At 41.1% G+C, this 25,399-nt stretch overlaps 2 protein-coding genes across 3 annotated transcripts in view; one reads left to right on the top strand and one right to left on the bottom strand.

The window, feature by feature from the left end:
- LOC123983452 (myosin-16) overlaps positions 1 to 20,725 on the top strand; it is a 59,729-nt gene extending 39,004 nt beyond the window's left edge. The window contains exons 8-24 of the mRNA XM_046069709.1: positions 4,605 to 4,661; positions 9,789 to 9,875; positions 10,342 to 10,587; positions 10,736 to 10,853; positions 11,760 to 11,887; positions 11,988 to 12,184; positions 12,270 to 12,402; positions 12,484 to 12,700; positions 13,972 to 14,108; positions 14,209 to 14,312; positions 15,721 to 15,913; positions 16,012 to 16,215; positions 16,318 to 16,443; positions 16,533 to 16,703; positions 17,326 to 17,526; positions 17,610 to 17,756; positions 19,087 to 20,725. Of these exons, the coding sequence (XP_045925665.1) occupies positions 4,605 to 4,661; positions 9,789 to 9,875; positions 10,342 to 10,587; positions 10,736 to 10,853; positions 11,760 to 11,887; positions 11,988 to 12,184; positions 12,270 to 12,402; positions 12,484 to 12,700; positions 13,972 to 14,108; positions 14,209 to 14,312; positions 15,721 to 15,913; positions 16,012 to 16,215; positions 16,318 to 16,443; positions 16,533 to 16,703; positions 17,326 to 17,526; positions 17,610 to 17,756; positions 19,087 to 19,239 (2,619 nt within the window). The 3' untranslated portion in view covers positions 19,240 to 20,725. The remainder of the gene's footprint in view (positions 1 to 4,604; positions 4,662 to 9,788; positions 9,876 to 10,341; positions 10,588 to 10,735; positions 10,854 to 11,759; positions 11,888 to 11,987; positions 12,185 to 12,269; positions 12,403 to 12,483; positions 12,701 to 13,971; positions 14,109 to 14,208; positions 14,313 to 15,720; positions 15,914 to 16,011; positions 16,216 to 16,317; positions 16,444 to 16,532; positions 16,704 to 17,325; positions 17,527 to 17,609; positions 17,757 to 19,086) is intronic.
- A 77-nt stretch (positions 20,726 to 20,802) lies between these two features.
- Positions 20,803 to 25,399, bottom strand: part of LOC123982467 (growth arrest-specific protein 7-like) — a 58,947-nt gene continuing 54,350 nt past the window's right edge. For both annotated transcript variants that reach the window (XM_046067992.1, XM_046067993.1), the window contains exons 13-14: positions 23,482 to 23,580; positions 20,803 to 22,847 (exon numbers count right to left, since the gene is read on the bottom strand). In XM_046067992.1, coding sequence (XP_045923948.1) covers positions 22,734 to 22,847; positions 23,482 to 23,580 — 213 coding nt within the window. In that variant the 3' untranslated portion in view covers positions 20,803 to 22,733. The remainder of the gene's footprint in view (positions 22,848 to 23,481; positions 23,581 to 25,399) is intronic.

Raw genomic sequence — 25,399 nt, 5'->3', positions numbered from 1 at the left:
GTTATCTGGATTGACTCTTTAAAGCTGCGGATTAACTGATTTGGAATTGACACAACAAGCTGTAAACACAACTTAATTTTCATTCATCTGTGTAGGTGTGAACATAGTAATATTTGGACTGAAGTTACTCAGAAAAGGATGATTTAACCTTTTGGAGGTTTTGAGTGAGATGAGAAGATCTATATCAATCTCAGGTCTGTGAGTGGTTAGCATAGCTTAGCATAAAGACTGGAAGCAGGGGGAAAACAGAAATGTAACAACAACGTTTGGTTTTAGGGGGAGCTAGAAGTAGTTACAAATCCCCCCCTCTGATAACATTTCTACAGTTTTGTTGCGCACAATTAAACAAACGAGACACAACATGTGAGCTAGTGAACTGTAGCGGTAGGAGAAAACAGCCATCAGTCTTTATGCTAAGCTAAGCTAATTGCCTCTTGACCGCAGACCCCTACTTAAGGCACAGACATTAGAGTTGTATCAGTCCTCTCATCTAACTGCGTGTCTGCACAGGAGGCATTCCAGACACGTTTTTCAGTCGTCCATCTCTCACATGTTTGACTGAACAGATACGCTTCCATTTGAATCAGTCCAGTGGTTCCAGTCTTGACAAAGACCAGCTAAAGGTACACTTTTTGTTCTAGATCTCAATACTGTCACTAAATGACCACATTTCCTCCCAGCTCTCTGTTGATTATTTCAAACTTAACCTTGCACAATGCGCTACAGTGACCTGGGAGGAAAGCTCTGGGATCAGGAGACAGTACTGGGATCTGTAACAAATCAGGGAGTGTATTGTAATTATGTATTTCCTGCAGTTTTAAGCTTAAAACACAACCAAATGTTAATCATGGCTTTGTTTTTATATATATATATATATATATATATCATAAATATATTTGGCCATGCACTTACAGTACAGTTAACAACTGAATTCCTGTGTTGCAAGGTCATGTGTATCTCACTCATGTCTTTATCCCTCTTCTACAATGTGCACCTGTGCTAAGCAGGCATCACGTCATTTCTAATACCACTGATTTGCCCTACGTCATCACCTGCTGTGCAAGGCTTTGACCAGGTCAACGGCACCTGTCATCACATGGCCAATCAAACATACTGTTGGAAGCTGCACACTGTCATCTGAAGGCATTTAAAAGAACAAAGCAGATTCTGGCCCAATCGTGGGGACCTGAATTATGTGAGCATGTGTGGACAGTATGGTGGACAGACATCAGCAGGGGGTCCAAAATGCTCTGTGTCTTTTGCTGAGGCAGGACTTCCAATTGTTTGGCTATTGTTTTCCCCTCCGACTTAGGTTGGATCTCACAGGATATGACTGCCCACGCCGCTGAATATTCCCTCAGACACAAGCGAGGAGACATCAGCTATGAGGGCACATCTGATTGCAATTTATGGACAATTATTATGGTTTCAGAGTGCAGCGGGGAAAAGAGAAAGCTAAAACTTTAAGCACATACAATTATGGAGATCAAACCCTGCAACCATTCTCAGCAATGATGGGCTAATTTTGTTATTTCCCCACATGACTCCAAAAGTGCTCCTTGTAGCTGTTGTGGGGTAATTTAGAATAGAATACATTTCATGTGAACAAAATCAATATATAAACTCCTTCTGTCATAGATAAGTAGTCCAAATTGCGTTTATCCGTGCAGTCTGGCTCAGACATCTTAACACTGTTAGTGCGCTATGTTTTCTGCAATTGTATTAGAGCCGCAATATTTATTTTGAGGCTGGTTTGAGGCTGTGGAGAGTAGGAATTTAACAAGAAACAGATATGTGAGTGGGGAACTGTGAGAGACAGAAAAGGGCTGTGCATGCATAAGGGGGTGTGGACAAAAAAATGCCGGAGGGGATCAACAGTGAAGCTGTGTGTCTGTTTGTGTGTGTGTGTGTGTGCGTGTGTGGGACAGCCAGTCAGTCATTCAGTTGGGCTGCTGCTGCCTCACCATGGCTGTTCTCTCTGCAGATGTCCTACGCTGGCATGTGAGTTTTTATTGGTCTTTTTCTGTCTTTGTGTTTATGCTTAACTTTTAAACATACTGTTGAAAAAAGAGGGACAGGTTAGTGTATTTATGTGTTATTTTTGGATATTATGCTATGACATGTCTGACTCCATGTTGTGACATTTCTAAGACATCTAGACAAACTCCTGTTGCAATAATAATGAAACAAAGATGCTACAACTGCAAGGTTATTCCCTGTCCATGTGTGTTAATCTTGCTCCAAAGTATCTGATACGGTCATGTTTGGGGAGCTTAGGGTGCTGTGTAGCCGGTTATTGGCTTTCACCACATCGGTGAGCGTTCTGTAGATGTTGTTGCTGTGAATGGCCCTGGGCTACATGCCATGTCAGACACACTTCCTGACACTGAGACATAGATTGAAGCAGGAGATAGCGCAGAACATGACACAACTTGGAAGGATGCAGCCATGTTGGGAAATTGATTAATTTTCATTAGCAGTGCAAAACGCGGCTTTGACACCGTGGGTGATTTATTTATGTTAGATCATTCTGATTGTGTTGACTGTTGGAGAAGATTCCGATACAATAATAATAGGAGGATTAATTGCAAACAAATGGTTATATGAATATTGGAAGCGGTGGATAGAGGACGTATTTATTCATAGAATACAAGTAAAAACCCTGCAATCATCAAATGCAAAATGGCTATGGTGAGTGTCACACTACTATATATTATATTACGTTAATATTGCTAATGTCTTCATGAGTAAGTAGTAAGCTCATTTTAACTACTTTATATCCTGTTGGGTAGTTTAATCTATAGCAATGCATCACATTTTAAACTGATCATATAGTTTGTGTGTAAAATTCTAAAACAAAATAGTATTTAGTCACTTTAATTGTCAAATGCATGAGTAAATGTATTTAGTTATATTCCACCACTGATTTTCGCTAGTAGTTTTAAGTAACTACTGTGTTTTTTTATCAAAATTTAATAGATTGAAGAAGATTTAGAAGTATGAGAAGAACACATTTCTCATTCAGTTTTGGGTTTACAAAAATGCTGTTAACACTGTATTATAATCCCCATAGTTAATATTCACAGGCAATGTGTTAAGCAATCCATTAATGGTTTACATAGGTGTCATTTACACTGGGGACGCTGGGGACTTGTCCCCACCACTCTGTGAAAGCACTTGCTAAAAGTTTTCTGAAAATTAGCTTCCAACAAGAAATGTTAAATAACAAATAGAAATTTTATGAGAAAGGTTTACTTGCACAATAGGAAAACATGAAATGCAATGTAAATATAGAAGAAACAGATCTGCCTTGTCCAAAACAAAAGTAACTTATAGGCTAAAAAAATCAAGCTACTGATTACCACATTATATTTGATAATATTTTTATAGCCTATTCTGAATTGCCACCGGCCACATAAATTTTGTTTCCCTTCATATAAATAAAGACATTTCCACTATAAGTTGGTGCAGAAAATGTCTCTAGAATGCATGAAATTAAGAGTTTTATGCTCAAAATCTTCTGGGGGAGGACCCCTAGATTTCATCAATTAATATTTCTTCTAAATAGCATTGAATTATCTTGTTGTCTTGTTCTCGGGACTCTAATATTGTGCATTATCGTGTGTTTGGTCACACCCCTAATCTGAACCCTTAAATATCCCCACCACTTTTCAACATGCCCTTGATGGTTTATAACCTGCTTTAAAGTGGGTGTAAGCAGATAAAGAGGCTTTATGAAGTGTGAAGCATCTGTGTTTGTGCATAAACAGTTAATAAGACCTTAATACATCATTATAACACAGTTGTACATGGTATAACAGTTGGTATCATACACAATATGTCTTCATTAGGTTTAAACACATTCATAAACAGTTTTAAACGTGTGTGAATGATTTGCACATGTGTATAAACCTTTTTTCGCATTATAAAATGTGTTACTAAAATATTGTTATTTAACCTTTTTGTGATGTAAAATATCTTGAATATGTATAACTTTATTTAGCCAGGATATGGCCACACTGAAAAAACGTAAAATCTTTGATACAGGAGCGGTCAGGACAGAAGCGCCACTTCCAACATAGACACAGATTATAAATATATAACACAGGCTGGTGAAAAATGAATTAGATTAAATGGCAATCATTTCAACTACACTGTATATTTGGCCCTTGATGCTGCATGGGAAAAGCATCGCTGACTTCCAGCCAGGACTGTAAAACCAAGAGAAAGCAAAAACACAACACAAGTTCCTAGAATGTCATGAAAACGGCCTCGATGCGTTTTCGTCCGGCTGACCGGACATAGCAGACCCAGCCCTGGGTCAGAATACAGATAATGATGGTGACTACAGACATTCTTGCTCTAAATTGCTACCTGAGGAAAAAGCCAGAGGCTGCCAAATCCCCAGAGAAAGCACTGTGTATGAAGCGGCCTCACCACACACAAGTGCTGCCCTGAAATAGCAAAAAATCTGTGGAGGGGACGCCCCATTTGTTCGGCTCAACTTCAGATATCCTGGTTCACATTTTATATGTTTGTGAAAGCAGACTGTTGTTCTTTGAGTCGTCTCAGTGAAATCAGTTTCCACTTTTTTCTCTCTTTAGGCCCGCATTGAGGAGCTGGAGGAGGAGCTGGAAGCAGAGCGGGCCATGAGAGCCAAGGTATGCTACACAGCTATAAGGCCCTGTTTAACATCTCCCCTCTCTCCGTAAATGAAACAAAGAGCAGATGAGCCTTAAATCTGTCCGTCAGCGCAGAGAAAAAGATGCCAAGCAGCTCTGGGATGAGCTTGGCTCTGCTGTAACGTTCAGGACTGTGGTGTTGAGAGCTGTTTGTGGATTGGAGGGAACATTAAAAGAGAGAAGGAAAAAGAACAAAGATTGCTGATCTGTTGGCAGACGGTGGGGTACGTGTGCGCCCCTGGTCACTCCAAACTATCTGCACCTGTGATAATAAACTCAGGGGGGAAGGACCTTGTGTTTCTGATTAACATATAGGGTAACCCCAGGGGCGTAAAGGGACCCCAACATCGTTTTTCTTCTTTCTTATTTTTTTCCAATCTTTCTCTGTCTCTTTCACACACACACGCACTCACATCAGTGCACCTTCTGTTTCTTGTAATCCCCTTGCCTTTCTCCTAGAAGCGAATCGGAAGAACAGGACATTTTTTCCACCTTCCTTTTCACCGCAGTAAAGTTTCCAAGACATCCTCTTTGTAATGTAAAATGTTTCAACACAGCATGCCTGGTTCATGTAAAGATGATCTTCCAAGGTGGGGGCTTTAAGTGCTTGTTGTTTCAAACAAGACGCTCTTAAAGAGTGTGTGTATTTAAGCCACAGGACCTGGTTGCCCCTCTTAAGACCTAACTGCAGTTTTCATGTTAAAGTAGGTAAAGGCAGAAATGCAAAGGTACATATTTCATCCCGAGTGTTGAATAGAGTGACAGCGGGTCCGAGGGCGTGTTTTGCACACTTCTCCCCACTCTGGGTGGTATTCCTAATGGCGCTTGCAGGGGATCTCCCCACCACCACCAGTCTCTAAAGCCACAGAGGGGTGAAAGAGGCAGGCAGAGACATGCAGGTCTTTATCTGTTCCACAGCCTGCGTCTTCAGGGGAGCTCAAATACAACATACCTCTGCTGCAGACAGGCTCGCTATTGTTAGACGTTGTTAGACTCTGCTGCTCAGGTCGCAAAGGGGAGATCTCATCAGGAGATAGTGGCTGATGGACAGCTCTACTTTCAACGGGCTCTTCTCCCAACTGGAATGCCAACCATTCTATCTCTCTCTCTGTATATCTCACACACACACCAATACAGTGGACTGTTCTCACTCACTCAGAAACATCCACACACACTGTGAAAAGCTAGTAGGATGTAATCTTTAAGATAAACACAGACATGATAATTATTAGTCGATAAGCTGACATTCTAAAGAAAGAGGAACTTTAAAGTTGCACTAATTCATGCTTTTGGATGAACAATGGGTCAAATGGATATGTGTATGCGACAGGACTCGCTAGTTGTATCAAACCCACAGAAAATGATCACCTAACTCTGCAGTTCCCCACAGCTCTACTGAGCTTTTTAGCTTAAGCAACATTTGCTGAGTCATGTTTCTGGTGACCCAGTGAATGGAATTCTGGATGGAAATGGAAAGAAAAGTTGCAGGCTGTAAAACCAGAAATTAAGACCAGGGAGAAGCTAATGCACTCCTTGGCCATTTGACCAAGTGTGCAGCTTTAACAGTTCAGAATAAATCACCACAGAATGAAATGTTGGTGCAAATTAATCAAAAAACGTGCGGGTTCTTGTTTGCATGACTGAGATACCTTCGTACACTGACTCAGTTGAATGCAATTTTGTTTGTGGTGCTCACAAAACACATTACAAAATTAAATAGAGACAACGTCCTGCTTACACTGCAAACTGTGAGCAGTTGAGAAACCAACATGACCTTATACTTAAACAACAAAATTGTCAGTTGTCCCAAAACTACATACAAGACCGTTCCCCCAAAACGACACGTATGAGCGTTGGCAATCCATCGACAGGCGTGCAGAGCCTTAAGTACATCACACAAGTCACGTGACATTTAACATGTGGTAAATGTTGTGAAAAGGTCGTAGTATAGTTACGTTTGGGCAACAAAACCACTTGGTTAGGTTTAGGTTAAAATAAGTACATTATGTAAGTCTTGTACAAAACGTTATTTAACATAAACATATCAACTTTGACTTTCTTTCACAGGAGACTCAAACCTCGTTCACCTCTGTGAAAGTCTGAGTTTACTTGACTCATCCATCCACCCCCACCACCCTACATATGCAGACTTTGGCGCACTTTATACTATGTCACCTGACTTCTTCTGCCCCTAGAAGTCACGGCCTAACTAAAAACTTAAATATGGGTCGTAAAAAGCTATATAATAATCAGCCTATACAGCTGTTTTTTTATGCCGAGGACAGGCTGCATGACTAGATCCACCCCACCTTTCTCCTTTTGAGGTTAGCCTAAAGCTTTTACAAAGCATAAAAAGTTTCTGTTTTTTCTTACTGACAGCGGTTTGCTTGAGAACTTGCCAGCACTTACACAGTATTTTTTTTCTGTACATATTTTGATAATTTAGGAAAAGACTAATATATAATGCTACTGACAGACAGGTCTGTAATTAAGAGTTCATTTTACTACCTGGGTCTTATTTGTTTATTATTTGTAAGCCATTATTTTTATTACCAGTTATGGGGACATATTACTTAACAGGTTCACTTTTAAGATATGGCATCATGGGAAATCTAAATGATCTAAACCACTTATTTGGAGGTGAGGGAACAAAGAACATTGAAGTCACACAAACTGAGCTGCAATTAAACAGAACTGTTTGTTGTACACCACCATTAGATTTAGATGTTAGAATAAGCTTTGATCTACTGCACTATGCACTGTACTGTTTGTACATGCAGCTTATGTACACCTTCACATTCATTTCAAGGTAGGATACCTCACCCCACCTTATTAAAGGTAAATAAACCTGGGCGATAGCATAGACTAAATTCTGTTTTCATGTAGCTGTGGTCAGGTTAGAGCCTCCATACTTGAGGTCGAGGACATGGATGGATGGATACTAGAGAAAACGTATGCAAACATACATTGGCATGTATGCACAGACTGAACAGAGACACACTCCTACTCCTTCACGCTCTTGTGCAAACAAAGGTGTTCTTCAGCAGGAGCCTTTGGGAGCACTGACCCTCATCATGTGAATGGGAGTGAGTGGTGCTGGGTGGTGCTGATCCGGAGGAGCTGTTGACTCAGTCAGTTGTGCAGAGGAGAGCAACGAGCAAGCCGGGGTTAACTAATTTTACACAGAGCCAGGTTGTAGACATAGAGGGTGGGCCTGGGAGGTGGGGGGGTGAGCTGGTGGGCTGCAGGTTTTAGAGACTGAGCTCTCCAAAAAGGGGTGTGGGGGGTGAAAGAGGAGGCCCCCAGTGAGTATCATCTGTTTTCCCTTGTTCTGCCTGAGGTGTGTTGACGACTGTGGCTCATTGCTGCTATCAGGGAGGCCTGAGACTCCAGCTTTTACAGACCAGTCTCAACATCTACGGCTGTCGTTAAAGCAGCTGTAAAAGATCGGCGTAAAAAAACAAGAACTTTTAACTACAGAGCGCTGGCTGTTTGTGCGCGTGATGGCCCCAGCATTATAAACTCTCTCCATGTGTGCTGTGCCATGTTTGAGCATGAGAAGGCCCTCTCTGACAACCTTGCTGAGGAATTTATCAGTCATACATTTCTGAAGCGTTATATATTTTATTTGTTTTCTAAGCAACACAATGTATTTTGTATTTCTTTTGATGTAAAGTCTCAGGTTTTATTATTCTGTATTATACTGCATATTAAATTTTATTGCACTGGTGGAGCCAGCGGAGAGGGATCTTGATATACAGTATATGCTGAATCTTGAAGTTGATGATATTTAATGATTTTTTCATTTTATTGCAAATAAAACAGATTTATGTTCATGATATTAAAGCTTTGATGACATTGTTATATTTGACATATTTAACATTTTCATACCTCTCCCGTTGGAAGTTAAAGTTGCACTAAGCAATATTTTTATATTAACAGGGTTTCAAATGACAATGTGAAAATGGTCTAATGTAATGACAAACACACAGAGAATTATCAGACTCTGCAGTTAACCCTCAGTTCTACCGAGCTTTGTAGCATCTATCAGCCAATTGTTTTTGTCTTACGGCACGCAACTCATGTTTGGTTCATTGTCGCCCCTCTGATCAACATTGTTTGCAGCGGGAGCAGGCAGATTACAGCAAGAAAGTGTTGATAAACCCACTGTACACTGCCTGCACAGCACCAGAAAGATAGACAAAGTTAGCAACTAGCTGGTGAAGCAAGTGGAGCATTTAGCAACTAAAGAGCCAAAGATTTTTCTCAGGAGCCAAAGGGAGAGTGCGTTACACTTACCTTAACACAAGTGAACGTTAGTGTTGCTCCATGTTTGCTAGATATGTAAACAGACAATAGTTTGCTAACAATTTAGCTACGTTAGTAACTTTGGACTTTTATTCCTCTGGGGGCCAAAATAGTAGCTTAGTATAATAGCTTTATTAGGCGGTATTAAGTCAATGTGGTGCATGTTTAGCGGTCCCTAAGTAGCCAAAAATCAATTATTGCAGCTTTAAGGGCAATTAACAGCTTGCTGAATCCTCTATGTTAACAGATCAAAATCTAGCATCAACAAACACAAGACTAAAAGTAGCATGGCTTAACTTTGTAGGATGTTTATCAGTGATCAGAGGATGGGATAACTTACAAGGAAACAGCAGTTCACGTAATATTGTGACTGTATGACAGCAGCTAACCCGCTGTATCGCTCTGATTAGATAACAGCTACTCTCCTGTCTTCTGACCTCAGGAAAGATCACTTCCCTTGTCAATCACACTGACCTCCTGGTGTTTAAATATCCTGTCCTAGGAGGTGGGACTACTTCAGGGACAGAATATGTGAAGTCTGCTGCCCCAAGTTAAATACAGTGTGTTCAGAAATTCTGAATGTTTAGATGCGGACATTTACACACTTCTCACTAAAGGACTTACTTATTACTACATTATTACTTATTACTCTCTAGTGGAGATGGAACATTTATGTGACTCGAGATAAAGGATCCGCCCGCTCATGGATCAGTTATCTATTAAATAATTCTGATAATTTAGTATCAATTTGTACACGTAGTGTTTATTACCCTTCTTGAACTGCGTTTTTTTGGGCAGGTTGAGAAACAGAGGGCGGATTTAACCAGAGAGCTGGATGATCTCACCGACCGACTGGAGGAAGCAGGAGGCGTCACCGCCTCACAGGTAAACTAAATACATTCTACCACACATACACACACACTTTTTACTATCACATTTTTTAAGGCTGCACGAGATTAAGGTTTCATACATAAAGTTAGATGAGAAGATTTGTACCACTCTCAGCTTAGCTTAAAGACTTGAAAAGGGGGAAACAGCTGGCCTGGCTCTGTCCAAAGGTAACAAAATTAACCTACCAGCACCCCTAAAACTCACTAATTAACATGTACTGTATCTTTTTTGTATAATCCGTACAAAACTGAAATGTAGAAATCTACAATTTGGGGTTTTGCAGGGGGTACATGCTAGAACTATTTCTAGGCATTTTGGCATTCTGATGTAAAGAAACTGAGGACATGTCTCCAAAAACATTAGGACATATGTAGTACATAAAACAAAAATCCTACAGGTGCCTTAGGACATAAGTGGCACCATCACAATCTGCAGTCTAAAATGCATATTTTACATACAGATGGAGGTGAACAAGAAGCGAGAGGCTGAGCTGCTGCGTCTGAGGCGAGACCTGGAGGAGTCCTCTGTCCAGTCAGAAGCGCTGGCTGCATCTCTGAGGAAACGGCACAGTGACGCCATGGCAGAGCTGAGCGAGCAGTGTGAGGCCCTGCAGCGGGTCAGGGCCAAACTGGAGAAGGAGAAGCAGATCCTGAGGATGGAGGCGGACGAGCTGGCCGCGTCTCTGGACAGTCTGCAGAAAGCCAAGGTCAGGAAGTTAGGTCACGTGTACTGAGGCTTAGATTGACCTGCTTTTACTGTCCCAGTGTTTCATTTTCAACAAGCCAGTAATGTCAGGCCTATATGACTTGGGAGTGTAACAGAATGTGTGCTGGTGTGTTCGCGTTGTGCTGCAGACGTCCTCAGAAAGCCAGATGAAGAAGCTGGAGGAGCAGCTGTCAGAAGCCAACAGGAGAGGAGACGACCTACAGAGAGCCCTGACTGAGCTCAGTGTGGCCAAGAACAGACTCACAGGCATGTGTGCACCTGTTAGATGAATATTCTTCATCTTTGTCACGTGGGCACCAACTAATAAGACCCAAATGCAGACAATTGAGCAGACAGGTTCAAGGATCAAGGATTTACAGTTCAACGATATAATGACAGAATTTTATAGAACCATGAGGCAGGCAAGGGTCAAAACCAAGAAGGCAGTCCTTACAGGCAAACATATGCTGCTTGGCGTACCTATAATACCATTGGCAACATATTTCTACATCAGTTTACACGCAGCACGTATCCATGGTGCTTTTTGTAGCTGGAGGTCGGAAATTTCAAGTTCTTAGTTGCCTGGAACCCAGCGTTATCTACAGGATTAGGTGACGAATCAGTCCATGGATCAGGCAGGAAGACAGGGAGAGATAACAGGGTATCTGAGGCTCAAAATCTACAGTTTCAAACCCAATGTGCCTGGTTTATAAATGGAGGCTTCCCAATTAACATTTCTAGTCTCCTAACTGAATCCACAATTACTCAAGTAGTGTCCCTTTAACAGTTTTCTCAGCTCTTCCAGAACACATTACACAGCTGTTTTCACTGGCTGAGCAGTGTTCGTCATGACTGGTAAATTGGCATTCACATATAAAGTCAGTGGACAAAATAACATGACTTTTACTTGTTTCCAATGGGGAAGAAACTTACTTTATTTATTCACCACAGAGCAGTGCAACAGATACAGATATGACTATTTTATACTATATATCTTTCCTCAGTTAGACATGACATCATCCACATCTGCTGTGGGAAACAGATAATTACGATTACAAAAAAAATCACATTGTATGCTTGTTTTTTTTGGTGTTTTGCCACAGAATGTTGCGTGTGCTTAACACCTACTGTATGCTACAGTGTGATAATCAGTGTTCTTGTGCGTCCTGTCAGCTGATAACGCAGACGTGGGTCGGCAGATGGAGGAGGCAGAGAGCAGAGCCAGCCAGCTGAGCCGCTCCAAGACTCTGCTCCAATCCCAACTGGAAGAACTGAAGAAACAACTGGACGAGGAGGTCAAGGTCAGTGTCTGTGTGTGTGTTTTGAACTCGGAAAGTATGAAAAGTAAAATATCCAGTATGCAAATAAGAGAAATGTGTGCCTCTGTGGTGTTGCTGCCAGTGTAAGCAGGCGGTTAGCAGCAGCCTGAGCTCAGTGCGGCATGAGTGCGAGGTGCTGAAGGAGCAGCTGGAGGAGGAGCAGGAGAGCAAGCTGGAGCTGCAGCGTCTCGTCTCCAAACTCAACAGCGAGGTGACGCACTGGAGGACCAAACAGGAGTCCGACGCCATCCAGCACGCCGACGAGCTGGAGGACACCAAGTGCGTTGTGTTGATGCAGGCAGTCAACGTTCACATTTCACACTTTGAATGCATCTCAGTGGTCCGACTAACATGTGTGTCACAGGAAGAAGCTGGCAACCAGGCTTCAGGAGGCCGAGGAGGCCGTGGAAGCCACCCAAGCTAAATGTTCTTCACTGGAGAAAACCAAACAGAGGTTGCAGGGGGAGGTCGAGGAGCTCTGTGTGGACCTGGAGAAGGTATAGCAAGGGACACGTTGTATGAGTGCAGCGCCGTGAACTTCTCTGTTGTTATCGTTGAGCATATGTTTCCTGTCCCAGGCCAGCAGCTGCGGTCAGGCTCTGGATAAGAAGCAGCGGATCCTGGAGAAGCAGCTCGGAGACTGGAGGCAGAAGTGTGAGGAGCTGGTGGCCGAGGTGGAAGGATGCCAGAAGGAGAGCAGGCAACACGCAAGCGAGCTCTTCAAGCTCAAGACAGCACATGAGGAGTCTCTAGAGCAGCTGGAGGTCCTACGCAGGGAGAACAAGGCCTACCAGGGTATCACAATACACACATGAGGGACAGAGCGGATGCTTCTTGCAGATTTTTAGAAATAGTTTGACATTTTGGGAAATGTACTTTTGTTTTCTTGCTTAGAGTAAGATGAACTTTCGGGTCTGTTTGGTGCGTTCCATTTAGCCCAGAAGTCGGAGGTTGGAGCTGGTGAACGACGTCACACCCAAGTTGACCGTGTTCCAGTACAACAACCGATTTAAGTCGGAAAACCAAGATTGATGCCTCTGGCCATTTTAGCAATACCAGCTGATAGCAACGCATTATGCGGTATTTTGCACGTACAGCATAATCACCGTAGCAACATGTGTACTGATATAAGTTGGACAGCACTGTGTGTACGACTGGCTTAATGAGACACAAATAAGACAGAAGTGTGAAAAACATTACACTACTACGGCTTTCACTACTGTTGATTCTGGGAGCAGCCATTTTGAGAATGGGGTTGGCGAGGTTCTCCTGACTTTCTGAGTTGGAAATCCAACTTAAGGGGCTTTCCATTGAAATTTCCGACTGGGAAATCGGAAATTCCGACTTGCCGTGTCAAATGGAACGCACCATAAGTACAGAAGTGGAGCCAGGAGGCTATAAGCTTAACTAAGCTTAGCATAAATAGTGGAAGCAGGGGGTAACAGCTATCCTGACTCTGTCCAAAGATTAAAATGACTACCAACACCCTCTGAAGCTTACAAATGATCACATTGTGTCTCATGTGTTTATATGGGTAACAAGCAAAAATGTGGAAGACATAAAGGACAGGTGTGTGGGCGAATAAAGAAGTTAATAGTTGCAGCATGCAACTGAACAAGTGTTGTTTTTACATTTCTGTTTGTGTACTGATTAAAAAACAAGTGAAATGTAGAGACTCACAGGACTCATGTAGAGATTTCTACATGAAAGCCTCTAAAAGGTAGAAGCAGGCTGTTTAGCCTGTACGCACTGAGTTGATGGCTTTCAGTGACCTGTTGTACTTTGGAGTCAAATTTAACTCACTTTCTGCAAATTGGTGAATTTTAGAGGCGTTGGCAGGTGTGTTTTTGAACTTCAAACAGAGCCATGCTAGCTGTTCCCCAGGTCTAGCATACTTAACACACAGACATAAGAGCAGTATAAATCATCTCATGTCGCTTTCAGCACCAAAAACAAGTTGGACTATTTCCTAAAATGTCAAACTGTTTCACTTTTAAGAGACTCATAGTAGCTAAATGTCACCATGGTGCGATTAGACTTGTATGTGGCTTTTCTCTGTCTGACAGAGGAGATAACTGACCTTACAGACCAGCTCTCAGATGGAGGTAAAAGTGTCCATGAGCTCCAGAAAGCAAAGAAGAAGACTGAGATGGAGAAAGAAGAGTTACAGGCCTCACTGGAAGAGTCTGAGGCGGCTTTGGAGGTACATAGCTTCAGCAAATCTGCCATCTGTACACATCATCATGTACATCTCTACACAAATGCCCCTTTTCTTTCATTCTTCCTTCCTTTCTTCCTTCCAGGTTGAGGAGACCAAGGTGCTGAGGCTGCAGTTGGAGTTGTCTCAGGCTAAAGGAGACCTGGAACGCAGACTTCAGGAGAAGGAGGAAGAGATAGAAGCAGCTAGGTACCTAAACCTCCTCTCAATCCTTCATTTTCCTCATACCTGACATATCATCCACCACCACCCAGCACCACATCTCTTTCCAAAGCTGCACAGACTATATACAGTTATACATATAACTTTAAACTTAATTCTGACAAGACAGACGTGCTGATCATCTGCCCTGAACTGCTACAAAATTCGTGTGTTGTTTTTGACCATGGCTTTAGTCTGGTGCATCTTAAGTCCAGTCATGTTTTTATTTATTTATTATTATATGCCTTTGTATACTGGATTAATGTAATACCTTATGTACTTGCCCTTATGGTCGAGCTATGGAACAGCTTCAGATTATATATAATTTACAGACCAGACAAAAGCAAATATCCCATTCTTCGCTGCAATGGCTGCAATGGCTGCAATTATCTTTTAGGATTCATTTTAAATAACTATTAATCATATCCAGGGCCTTGTGTGGTCTGTTACCAGACTATATAATTAATCTTCTAACCACTTTTTGTCCTAACAATCTTCAGTCTATTAACTGCTGATGTTACCATGTTAAAAAGGATAGTTGACATCTTGGGAAATGCGTTCATTCACTCTCTTGCCAAGTTAGATGAGAAGATGGATCCCACTCTCATATTTATCCATTCAACATGAATCTACAGGCAGCAGCAGGTTATCTTAGCTCAGCATACAGACGGAAACAGGGCAAAACAACTAGCCTGGCAACAAAAGCCAAACACCTCTAAAACTCTAAAGCACTAATTAACAAACTTATGTCCAAGCCAAAACTTGCATGGGACTATTTCAGCATCCTGCCCAGATTAAACAAATTAGATATTACATATTAGGGAGCTTTAGAGGCGCAGGTAGGCAGATTGTGTTACTTTATTTTGTAAGTTGTTTCCTGTCTCTATGCTAAGCTAAGATAAGCAGCTGTTGGCTGTAACCTTATACTTACCAGACAGAACTTTGAGTGCTATTAATCTAACTCTCAGCTGAACTAAATACTGAGCTATTCCTTCAACACCAGAATGGGGTTCATAAGAACAAATGTGTATTCATTTGACTGTAAGATGGCCTTGGTACAATTGTTCACAACTTTAAACCACCTGTTCCTGTTTTACTGCTGCTTCCGCCCTGTTATTGTCTTATTTTCCTAACTGTGTGGTGTGCTTGGAAAGTGCTCTATAAATCAATAATAATAATTATTACCTACAACAATATTCTCTAACTTTTCCTCCTGTCCTTTATGTCCGTCTATTCCTTCAACAAAGTCAGAGTCTTTAGAGGTAAGGCCTGTCTCATTGAACTGTTCTTCTCTTCAAACCCTGCTTTACTGTCTCTGCAGCGATACAGCGCGCACAGTTCATCTTTGTAATACTTTGTTTTTTTCCCCCAATCCCTCTCTCTCCTCCTCTGTCAGAAAAAGCCACCAGAGGGCGCTGGAGTCCCTGCAAGCCAGTCTGGATGTGGAGGTGAAAGGCAAAGCCGAGGGACTGAAGCTGAAGAAGAAACTGGAGGCTGACGTGAACGAGCTGGAGCTGCAGGTGGACCTGCTCACCAAGAACAATGCAGAGCTCAGCAAGAACAGCAAGAAGATGCAGCAACAGATTAAGGTCTGATGATAAGTTACAGAAAGCTTTTAACAGCAGGGGTTTGAAATGGTCTGCTCTCCCAGGAGACTTACTTACATGATGACTGTCTTCTGTCCCAGGACCTGCAGGCTCAGTTGGAGGAAGAGGTGCGGAGCCACGAGGAGCGCAGGGAGGAGCAGGCGGCCATGGAACGACGCTGCGCTCTATTGGTCAGCGACGGGCAGGAGACTCGAGCAGCTCTGGAGAGCGCAGAGAGGGCCCGCAAGGCCCTGGAGACTGAGCTGCATGAGACCAATGAGAAATACAGCGACCTCAACAACCAGGTGACACATAGCATGTGCATTGCTTTGGGGTCGTGCAGAGGTGATAGCTACCAGTCAAACGTAGACTGATGGCTTTCTCAATGTGTCCTCTTGTGTGTTCAGTTCCAGTCGGCTCTGAGCGGCAGGAGGAAGCTTGAGGTGGATCTCCAGACTCTGCAGCAGGAGCACGAGGAGCTGCAAGGAGAGCTGAGGGGACTCACAGACAAGGCCAAGAAGGCCGGCTGTGAGGTAAAAGACATCATAGAAGGATGGAGATTTAACACATGTTCAGTTATTTAAAATATTTGTTTTCTAAATGGACGGTCTAATTCTTTCAGTTGGCGCGAGTCGGGGAGGAGCTGCGTCTGGAGCAGGAGCACACACTCCACCTGGAGAGAGTGAAGAAAGGGCTGGAAGCGCAGATCAAAGACATGAGCAGCAGGCTGGATGAGGCCGAGCAGATGGCTCTGAAAGGAGGCAAGAAGATCATCCAGAAGTTGGAGGGAAAGGTACGGAGTCACAAAGATGTCAGTCGGTCAGTTTAGTTTTAGGTCCAGAACAAGACATTTTTACCTCTACTGGTCTGATTGCCATGACTCCTGGCATGAATCTGCATGATGTTTTTGACCCATCTGACCTTTATGAGGCCTTGTGCACAGTAATATCAAAATGTCGACAAAGGAACTGAATGTTAGCTGTGTACTCTACTTCAAAGTTACTTAAATATATAGTAAGGGTGACACGATGTATTGATCATTTAGAAGTGGTTTTATGTGAACATGCAAGGTTATTAATGTTATTTATTTTGTGGAAACAGAGTATGTTGAGCATCAACATTCATTTCAGAGAAAGTTGCTGATTATTTCCCATAGTGCTATTGGACCAGGTTTTACACACAGTTTACTAGTCATGCAGAGAAAGCACTCAGCCTTTGAAAACAGTTGAATCATCTCTGGAGGAGTCTGAGAAAATAACCCGGATGTCATCAGCTCGGAGAACAGAAAGTCTGCATTATTTGTCTGGTGCTTTTCTGGAAAAACAACGTGTCCTCATGAACAAAAACCCCTCATACACACATTGAGTTACATTTGCTGACCAATCAGAGGTACAGTCATCATTGTCTGTGTGCAGGTGAAGGAGTTGGAGCTGGAGCTGGACTCGGAGCAGAAGCGGCACGCCGAGTCGGTGAAGACGATGCGGAAGAACGAGCGACGGCTGAAGGAGCTGCTCTTTCAGTCAGAGGAGGACCAGAAGAACCAGCAGAGGATGCAGGAGCTGGTGGAGAGGCTGCAGAACAAGATGAAGGCCTACAAGAGACAAGTGGAGGAGGCTGTACGTCACCTCGTCCTCAAAACCTCACATATAGCACACGTCACTTGTCTGCTTTGATCACACACACTCTGTTGTTCCTGCAGGAGGAGCAAGCCAACATGAACTTGGCGAAGTACAGGAAGACCGTCCACGAGCTGGATGACGCTGAGGAGCGAGCTGACATTGCTGAGTCAGCACTCACCAAGATCAGGACCAAGAACAGAGGCAGCTTCGGCAAGGGTTACTCCTCTGTAAGTAACTACTGGCATACTGCTGCAACAGCTTGTTACTAGAAATAAGATGCCATCTGCTTCAGCGTTAGTTGTGATATTGTCTCTGCTTGTTTTTAGTAATCAGAGTTAGAATCTAATTGTAACCTTCCAGGAGTTCAAACATAGTTGCCATATAAAATAAGTGATTTTTATTCCTATAATAGTAGGGAAGTATCCTTTATCCATTGTTCCCTATAAAATTAACAAACTTTAACAATCTATTTAATTTTTACAGGTGTAAATGTGTCAGCACTGTAAACACATCCTATATACTGCAATATAGAAAAGTCATGCAAACTTAAAAAGTAAATTGGTACATTTTAAATGAAATATATATTAAATTAGTGCTGAACCATATTGATGAAAATGTATTTCCTGCTGAGTGGAATCAAGCTATGCAAGTAAATTCATGTGCATCTCTGAGCCACATGTTTGTGTGTACGTTGCTAATCTCCTCATTCACAGACATTTTAGTTTTTAGCAAAATGTCTGCCATGAAAAGTGGTAAACATTTTCATGTCAGGATGATTTTTAATGGCGATGTCTTAACTTTTTAAAATATATTAATGAAAACAGTTCTTTTGTTTCTGAGCAAATACCTGCCACATTAATTCTATTCCCATCAGCCTGTACTTCAGAATTAGTGCTATTTAGCAAATATGTTAGCAAGCTGATGTTAGCATTTAGTGCAGGCTCACAGAGCAGCTAGCATGAGTGTAGACTGTAGGTATTTATCACATTGTTGATTGGATCTTCGCTAAAGAATGAAACGAAAGTGAAGCATACCTCAAAATTAAATGGGTCCATTTGAAATTAAACCACACAGTTTTGGAATCACAAAGCATATTTAAAGGATAGGTTCACAACTTTCATGTCTGACTATGCACCTGACTATTGTTTACAAGACAGACTTGAAAAATTGTGAACCTATCCTTTAAATAAACTGATTTCATTTGGCATGTGTAATAATTTCCTGTATTACCTGATTGCAGATTGTGTATTGGATGCTTTCTATGTCAGGAAGTGATTATATCTGATTGTTTACTAATGGTTGGTAGTAAACAAATATCATTTTTGCATCTGATCATTCACTGACTTGCAATTTTAAACAATTTTTGTAGTTTTCCCTCAAAAATCAGCTTCAACTAGTCACTTTTGAAAAAGAAAGAAACAAAGACAGATTTTAGCTCCGCAACCGCACGTTTGTGATTGAATGACAAAAGAAAACTTCACAAAATCCTAGTGGTATTTTTTTTTTTTCTGTGGTTACTCTGAGTAATGACTCCGAGGTATGTCTGTGCTCCACCAGGGTTACAGCACTCCGTACCCCAGCCTGGTCAGGTCACCCAGCTCTGTGGGCTCAGAGGGCAGAGGGGAGAAGATCCTCAACGACGACAACGAGTCTGTCAGCTCTCTCATCCCAGCATATCTCGACTCCCTCAAGAAGCTCATGATTGACTAGAAACAGAGCTGAGACATCATCACCCTGGCTCTGAAGTCTTCTGAAGAAGTGCAGCATGGTACAGTTAGAAGTTTGACATCAGAGAGGCTGAAACTGCAGTTTCTCAATACATTCAGGTCATAAATAGACCCTTCTGTGTCACCTGTTTGTGTACATTCCCTCTGAATTTTTCTACAATGTACTCATTCCTTCCTCTGTTTGCTATCACTGTCAGTCCAACACACCCTTATATCCACCTCATTATGTAATATTTGTATGTAAAAACAGTTGAATATCAAAACTGTACTGTAAGTGTTCCAAAATCCCGCTTAAAGGTTACTCTTCATTAAAACCACTAGTTAGAAGCAATTTTTAAGCCATCAAATAATTGTGAAAAGCATTAATGAATCATTAATTTGCAATTGTAAATAACATAAAATTATTAGATATCATTCATCTATTAGTCATTACAGAAATATTTGAAGCTATCAATCTAAAGTACACTCTATTCACCATTTGTAAATGCATGGTGTACCACATACACTAGCCAATAAATGTTGGTTTTGCTCATATTGTGAAATAATAAAGACAAAAAATAAATAAACAACAATTTTCAATTCAAATATGCCTCACCTACATTAACGTTAAAAAAACAACATAGAAAAGCTAAACTTGCAGCTAACGCTAGCTAAAACAGAAGGCCTCATCTGTACACTAACATTAGTTAAATGTTTCACAACTGCTACGGACTGGAGAGTAGAGGTAATGTACTAAGTGAGCACCATATTCTGTAACTTTAAAGTACTTCTGCATTTTATAGCATTTTCCATTAAATAGTACAGCAAAACAATGAGGCTAGCAAATGATTTTAGGCAACAAAGCTAGGCTAGCAGGTTAGCCCAGACATCGAGGTTAGCAAGCTAGCTTTTGTTGATTCCTGATGGTGATGCTCTGAAGAAAATCAAAAAGCCCAAACACAACTTTGTACACTAAGCTATAACCTACATTTCTACATACTAAATGTGTTACCAATATTTCTTACCTGCGAGCAAAACATGTGAAAACGTTTAGATGAATACAGTCAGCGGCTATCACATGTAAGTTAACAGTCAAACCGGTTCAAACTGCTGAAGCTTGCTGTGTACATCAATTACATTTGAGAGATCTGTGTGGTGTCCTGTGGTATATCAACAAATTAGATATAAATTACATGAATTGATTTACATGTATGAATGACACGTTCATCATTAACAAATGGCTTATAAATGACATAACCAATCATTATTACAAAGTCTTACCAAGTAAGATATGCAACAAGGTGCCATTAAGATATGGGCTATTATCAATAATAAGAAATAATGTATTTTACTTAAACTATCTGATAAAGTCCAAGTGTATCTCTGTCTGTACTTTTAACCATGTCTACCTGTAACAAGGCTTGGTCAAACCATTTTATTATTGAATGTGGAAATGTGTTTTTTATGAAATAAATTTTTCAATTATTAAATGTTTTCTTCTGCCTTTTTTCAGTTTGTGATTACACAAAAAGGTTACACAGAAAGCAAAAACAATCCAGAAAGAGCATTTGTTATGATATAAGGTACATATCTTCCTTTTATTAATGAAAAATGCCAACCTTTAGATGTTAATGTACAAAGGCATCTCAGTCCTCTACTCTCAATAGTCAAGTAGTACTAATAATACTGGACAAGACATGGTGGTGAAAGAGCAATTTGTACAACATTTAGCTTCTGCAGGCAGGAGCACTGACAGTCAATCCAACTGAAGCGCTTGTATTTCCAAAACAATCGAATATTTAAAAGGGCTGTTATTTCTATTGCATGTAAAACACTTTGTACGTTTCATATATTATCAGTACCAAATTTCTGTATATCGTATGTCTTTGTGTCTATTGTATTTTACATCCTTCACTCTACTTCCTGCTTTCACTGCAGATCACACATCCCAAATATTTACACCAGGCTCCTCGTGAACATGACCACAACCCAGCTTCAGTAATAAAATGTGTAACAGTAAGTTCTCTTCAGAATAATTTTCATATGAACAGCAATTAAAAATCACTTGGTATAAAGTGCAATTGGCTGATTTTTTAAATCCTTATTAGGAATGTAGTAAAACACAGGTGGAAATGAAACTGAGTGCTGAGCTTTAGATTTTATTTTGTCAGAGATGTGAAGAAGTGTGGCCAGATTTCAGATTTTTGTCCTCAGCAATTGACCGTTGGCTAAACCCCAACCCAAACCATGGTGTCAGTTGATGACAATCATGGCTTACCAGCTGTAACTAGGCATTGCAGGCCTGTCAAGCTTTGGATTTCTTAACATAAATGGGGAGTATGGGGGTCTAATATGAGCAATACCATATGTGTAACAACAAGTGTAAAGAATGGAACTGTGTTTTTATCGACTCTAATGTAGGCTGCCAACATTAGAATGTTATAACCTAAGTGACGTATGCTGTTGAAAATGCTTCTCTGGTAAGCATTTTGTTGCACATTCTTTAATGAATAACACTTTATTTCCATGTCTTCTACTTGGATCATCTGCTAGTGAGTATGCTAACCTTTTTTCTGGGACCTGTTAGCTTTAGCTTCAGTCTTTCAACATCATGTGTGTAGCCATTGTGTGCATATTATAAGACGGATTTACAGACTCTCAGTTTAAAGCTAATTGGAAACTTTTAAAAGTCAGCTAAAGACAGAGTTTTAGTGTCACCATTAGCTTAGCCTAGCTAATTAAAGCAAATAAAGTCTGCAAGCGACAGTTGTCATTTCAGCCAAGATACTTTTAGTAAACTCATTATGTGACGTGCCAGAACTGTATGCTTGACAGGCATAGCAACAGTAACACAGGGGTGTGGGGTTTTGCAAACAGTCAATACCTACATATTGTGGATTTTAGTACTTAAAATACTATATTATTCTGGTACACAGTAATATAACACTCTTGGGTCAGAATGCATTTTGCTTTGCAGCATCAGTTAAATCATTTTTGCCAACAGCTTGCATTTCTGAAGTCACGTGTGCATCGACACACAAGTGAATCGGAGAATTACCTCACAGCAAAAGCACGTACAGACCGCAGCATTACACTGCTGCATGACATAAAGCTATTCAACATTTACAGGTTTTAAATGTTCTTTGTTGGTGCTTCTTGATCATTCGCTTTCACCTTTCGTCTCACATTTTACACTCACAGTTCTCGTTTTCCTGTGCCACCGCAGCTTGGCATCAGCTTGCAAACTACAGCCTGTCACTATCTGACATCTTCATTCATCACTAATGCGTCTCACTAATCTCCCCTAATATTGACATCATCCTCCATCAATCAGTCTATTAGGAGTCACATGTAGATCAGTGGAGTGGTAGTGAAGATCCCGGCACAGATTTCATCTCCCAGTCAGTGCTCAGGCATGTGGCCTCTGGGTGAGCGTGTCTGAGTGTGAGCTTGGGGGTAAAAGTGTACATATGCAGCGCCGTCGCGACAGCACCGAGATCAGATCTCTATGTCCACTGGCCTGATCTCTCCAGTCTTATTCTCCCGCACCCACAGCTCTCTGTCTTTGGCCGGGTCCACACACTGCAGGAGCTGGTCCACCGGCTCCATCGTCTGGACAAAGCAAGGACAGCAGTCAGTTGAAGCGTCACAGTGTGCGCTCAAATGTCTTTTGCTTGCCTGGCAAAATACCTAATGTTTACATCGCAGAGGGCTTGTAAAGTCATTCATTTTAAATTTCATTCAATTAGTATTTTATCTGTTTACTTGTGTCTTGGCCTTTTTCTGTAATGCTGTAAAATGAATTTCCGCTTGGTGTCTGCAAAGCCTTGCCTCCCAAATATGTTTTGTTAGGTCAATTCGTGTACCTAAGAGAAGTGAAATTGTCCATCTCCTTGCAAACCTATGAATAAAGGTTATTCATCAAAATTTCTTTTGACTTAACAATACTCCAGAGGTCTCTTAGGGTGGTTAAGACCAACCACTTAGGATCCTGGATGCAGTGCAGAGACAGAGGCGAGTGCACACATTTAGAGACATGCTTCGGGAATGACTGTACAGACAACAAGAAACCTGCAACCTGCTTATTCAAAGTAGTCTGTTTATCATCTCCCAGAAAACCACAGTGCATACAGCATAGTAGTTAAGAATGGACTGTGTAGAATTTGATTTACGCATTCAGTTATTTTGAAAGCCCTGCCGTCTGTCACTCAACAAAGTTTGAATACTGATTTGAAGCTGTACTTACACTTTGGTTGAACATGTCTGTCTCATGCCGAAGGGTGGTGTACTGACACAGATGCTGTCTGATCATCTCCACCCGCTCCAACTCCAGCCGCTCCAGCTCCTGAGGAGAAAAGCAGTTTGGAATGAGTCACAGAGAAAGTACAGTGAGCAGCTACAACGGCGGCTAACAGAGGACTTAGAAATGATTTCACAAGAACAGTTTGCAAATTTCCTATTTAGCAAACTGTAAACTATTTATATATGAAAGGGGTTAAAGGTCGGGCCCTTTGACACATTTCAGGACTCTTATGGGGATCAGACTTGTGAGTGAGCCCCGATGTTTTGCTTTTGGGGATGTATTGAAAATAAATATTTGACCGCAAAAAAATATATCATTGACCTGAGAAATCTTTTACTTAATATTTACAGTATACTGTCCATGGTTGGCATGTACGAACACATGGGTCTACGTATGTGAACAAAAAGGTGTAATAAATCTGTATGTGTGAAATATATTTGGTTAATATACGGTATATTATCCAAATAATACTAATTGATACATTTACATTTTACTTAAAACATGTTTATGTTTACCTTTTCTTTTTATATATTTTTTTATTTAAGATTTTTTTTAACTTGCTTTGTACTTTGCGTTAAAACTGAAGGAAAAAGTTCAAAATTACTTTGGCCCAATTTAAAAGAGAAAATGCTACCGTTTGGACAAAAATGGAAACATCTGTATCAAATTAGGTAATCTATCAGTCAGTAAGTCAGTTTGGCTATTGACATTGTGGGTTTTGCACACTGAAACTGTTGTGAAATACTGTAAAATATTCTAAGAAACCTAAACAAAAAGCAGAACTGCTTCCTCCCACACAGCAAACTACACAGACACATGATTTCTTACCAGACTTGTGGTCACCATCTCCTCAAACCATTTGGACTGGGACTGGTTATAAAGGTCAACACAGCGCATCAGATCGTCTCCTGTTGCAGGGAATAAAGATTTTTTTTAAAGTGGAAGCACTGTGGGAGTATTTTTCTAATATAATGGCATCATAGATATACAGAGAACGAAGGCCAATTAATCAATTATGTCTAATGATGGATTGTAATGGTGTCTTCAGTTAAATGTACAGCCAAAAGGACAGCACCAGCAGTGAGCATACTTCTGTGAACAACTGTTACTGTGAATAGACAGTTAAAGTCCTTCATGAGGATAGAAATAATATTTCTGTGTACAATAACTATAGGAAGAAGACGCCATTATCTCCAGAGAAGGAACAGAATCAGATTTGGATGCAAAACCCAGTGGGGAATAGACAATGTTTGGAAAAAGCTACTTTTGGTATGGAATATTGAAATAATGGTGCCAAGTGGGAGCCGGATAAGTTTAGAGTAGGTGGGCCCCCAAAGGCCCCCAAAAGGAGGAGAACATGTCTAAAAGTGAATGTATCATGGAGCCTCATCAGTTGCTCCCTGGGACCAGCTCGGATTCACCTGTATTCTGTTTTAAATTTACAGTACATGTGTATAGCGTATAGATTTGGGTATTGAGAAACTTGGAGCCGTTACCAAATTTCCAAGAACCGTGGATTCGTTCAGACACATGCATTTCGATTCTGCTTATTGGTTCCCAACTATGTGCATAATTCTCTTTTCACTTTAGCCATGAAGGGGAAGATGAGCAAGGAGAAAGTGGATGAAAGTCATAGAGCGGTTACACGATTTGTGGTGAAGGGGTTGGAATCAGAACCGAGATTTGATGAGAACCGAAAATCGATGAGTAGAATCGCAATCAGTTGGAATTGGTGTCGAAAAAATTGAAATTGCACACAACTTTATCTTACTTTGTGGTGCACGATTTCTCCACTAAGTGGTGCTATTACCCAAATATTCACAGCTGATGTGTTACGACACACACACACACACACACACAC

The sequence above is a fragment of the Micropterus dolomieu genome, linkage group LG14 (assembly GCF_021292245.1).
Source record: "Micropterus dolomieu isolate WLL.071019.BEF.003 ecotype Adirondacks linkage group LG14, ASM2129224v1, whole genome shotgun sequence".
Classification (NCBI taxonomy): Eukaryota; Metazoa; Chordata; class Actinopteri; order Centrarchiformes; family Centrarchidae; genus Micropterus; species Micropterus dolomieu.
Note: the sequence above shows the minus strand (reverse complement) of the source record. Positions and strands in the feature narration are given on the sequence as shown.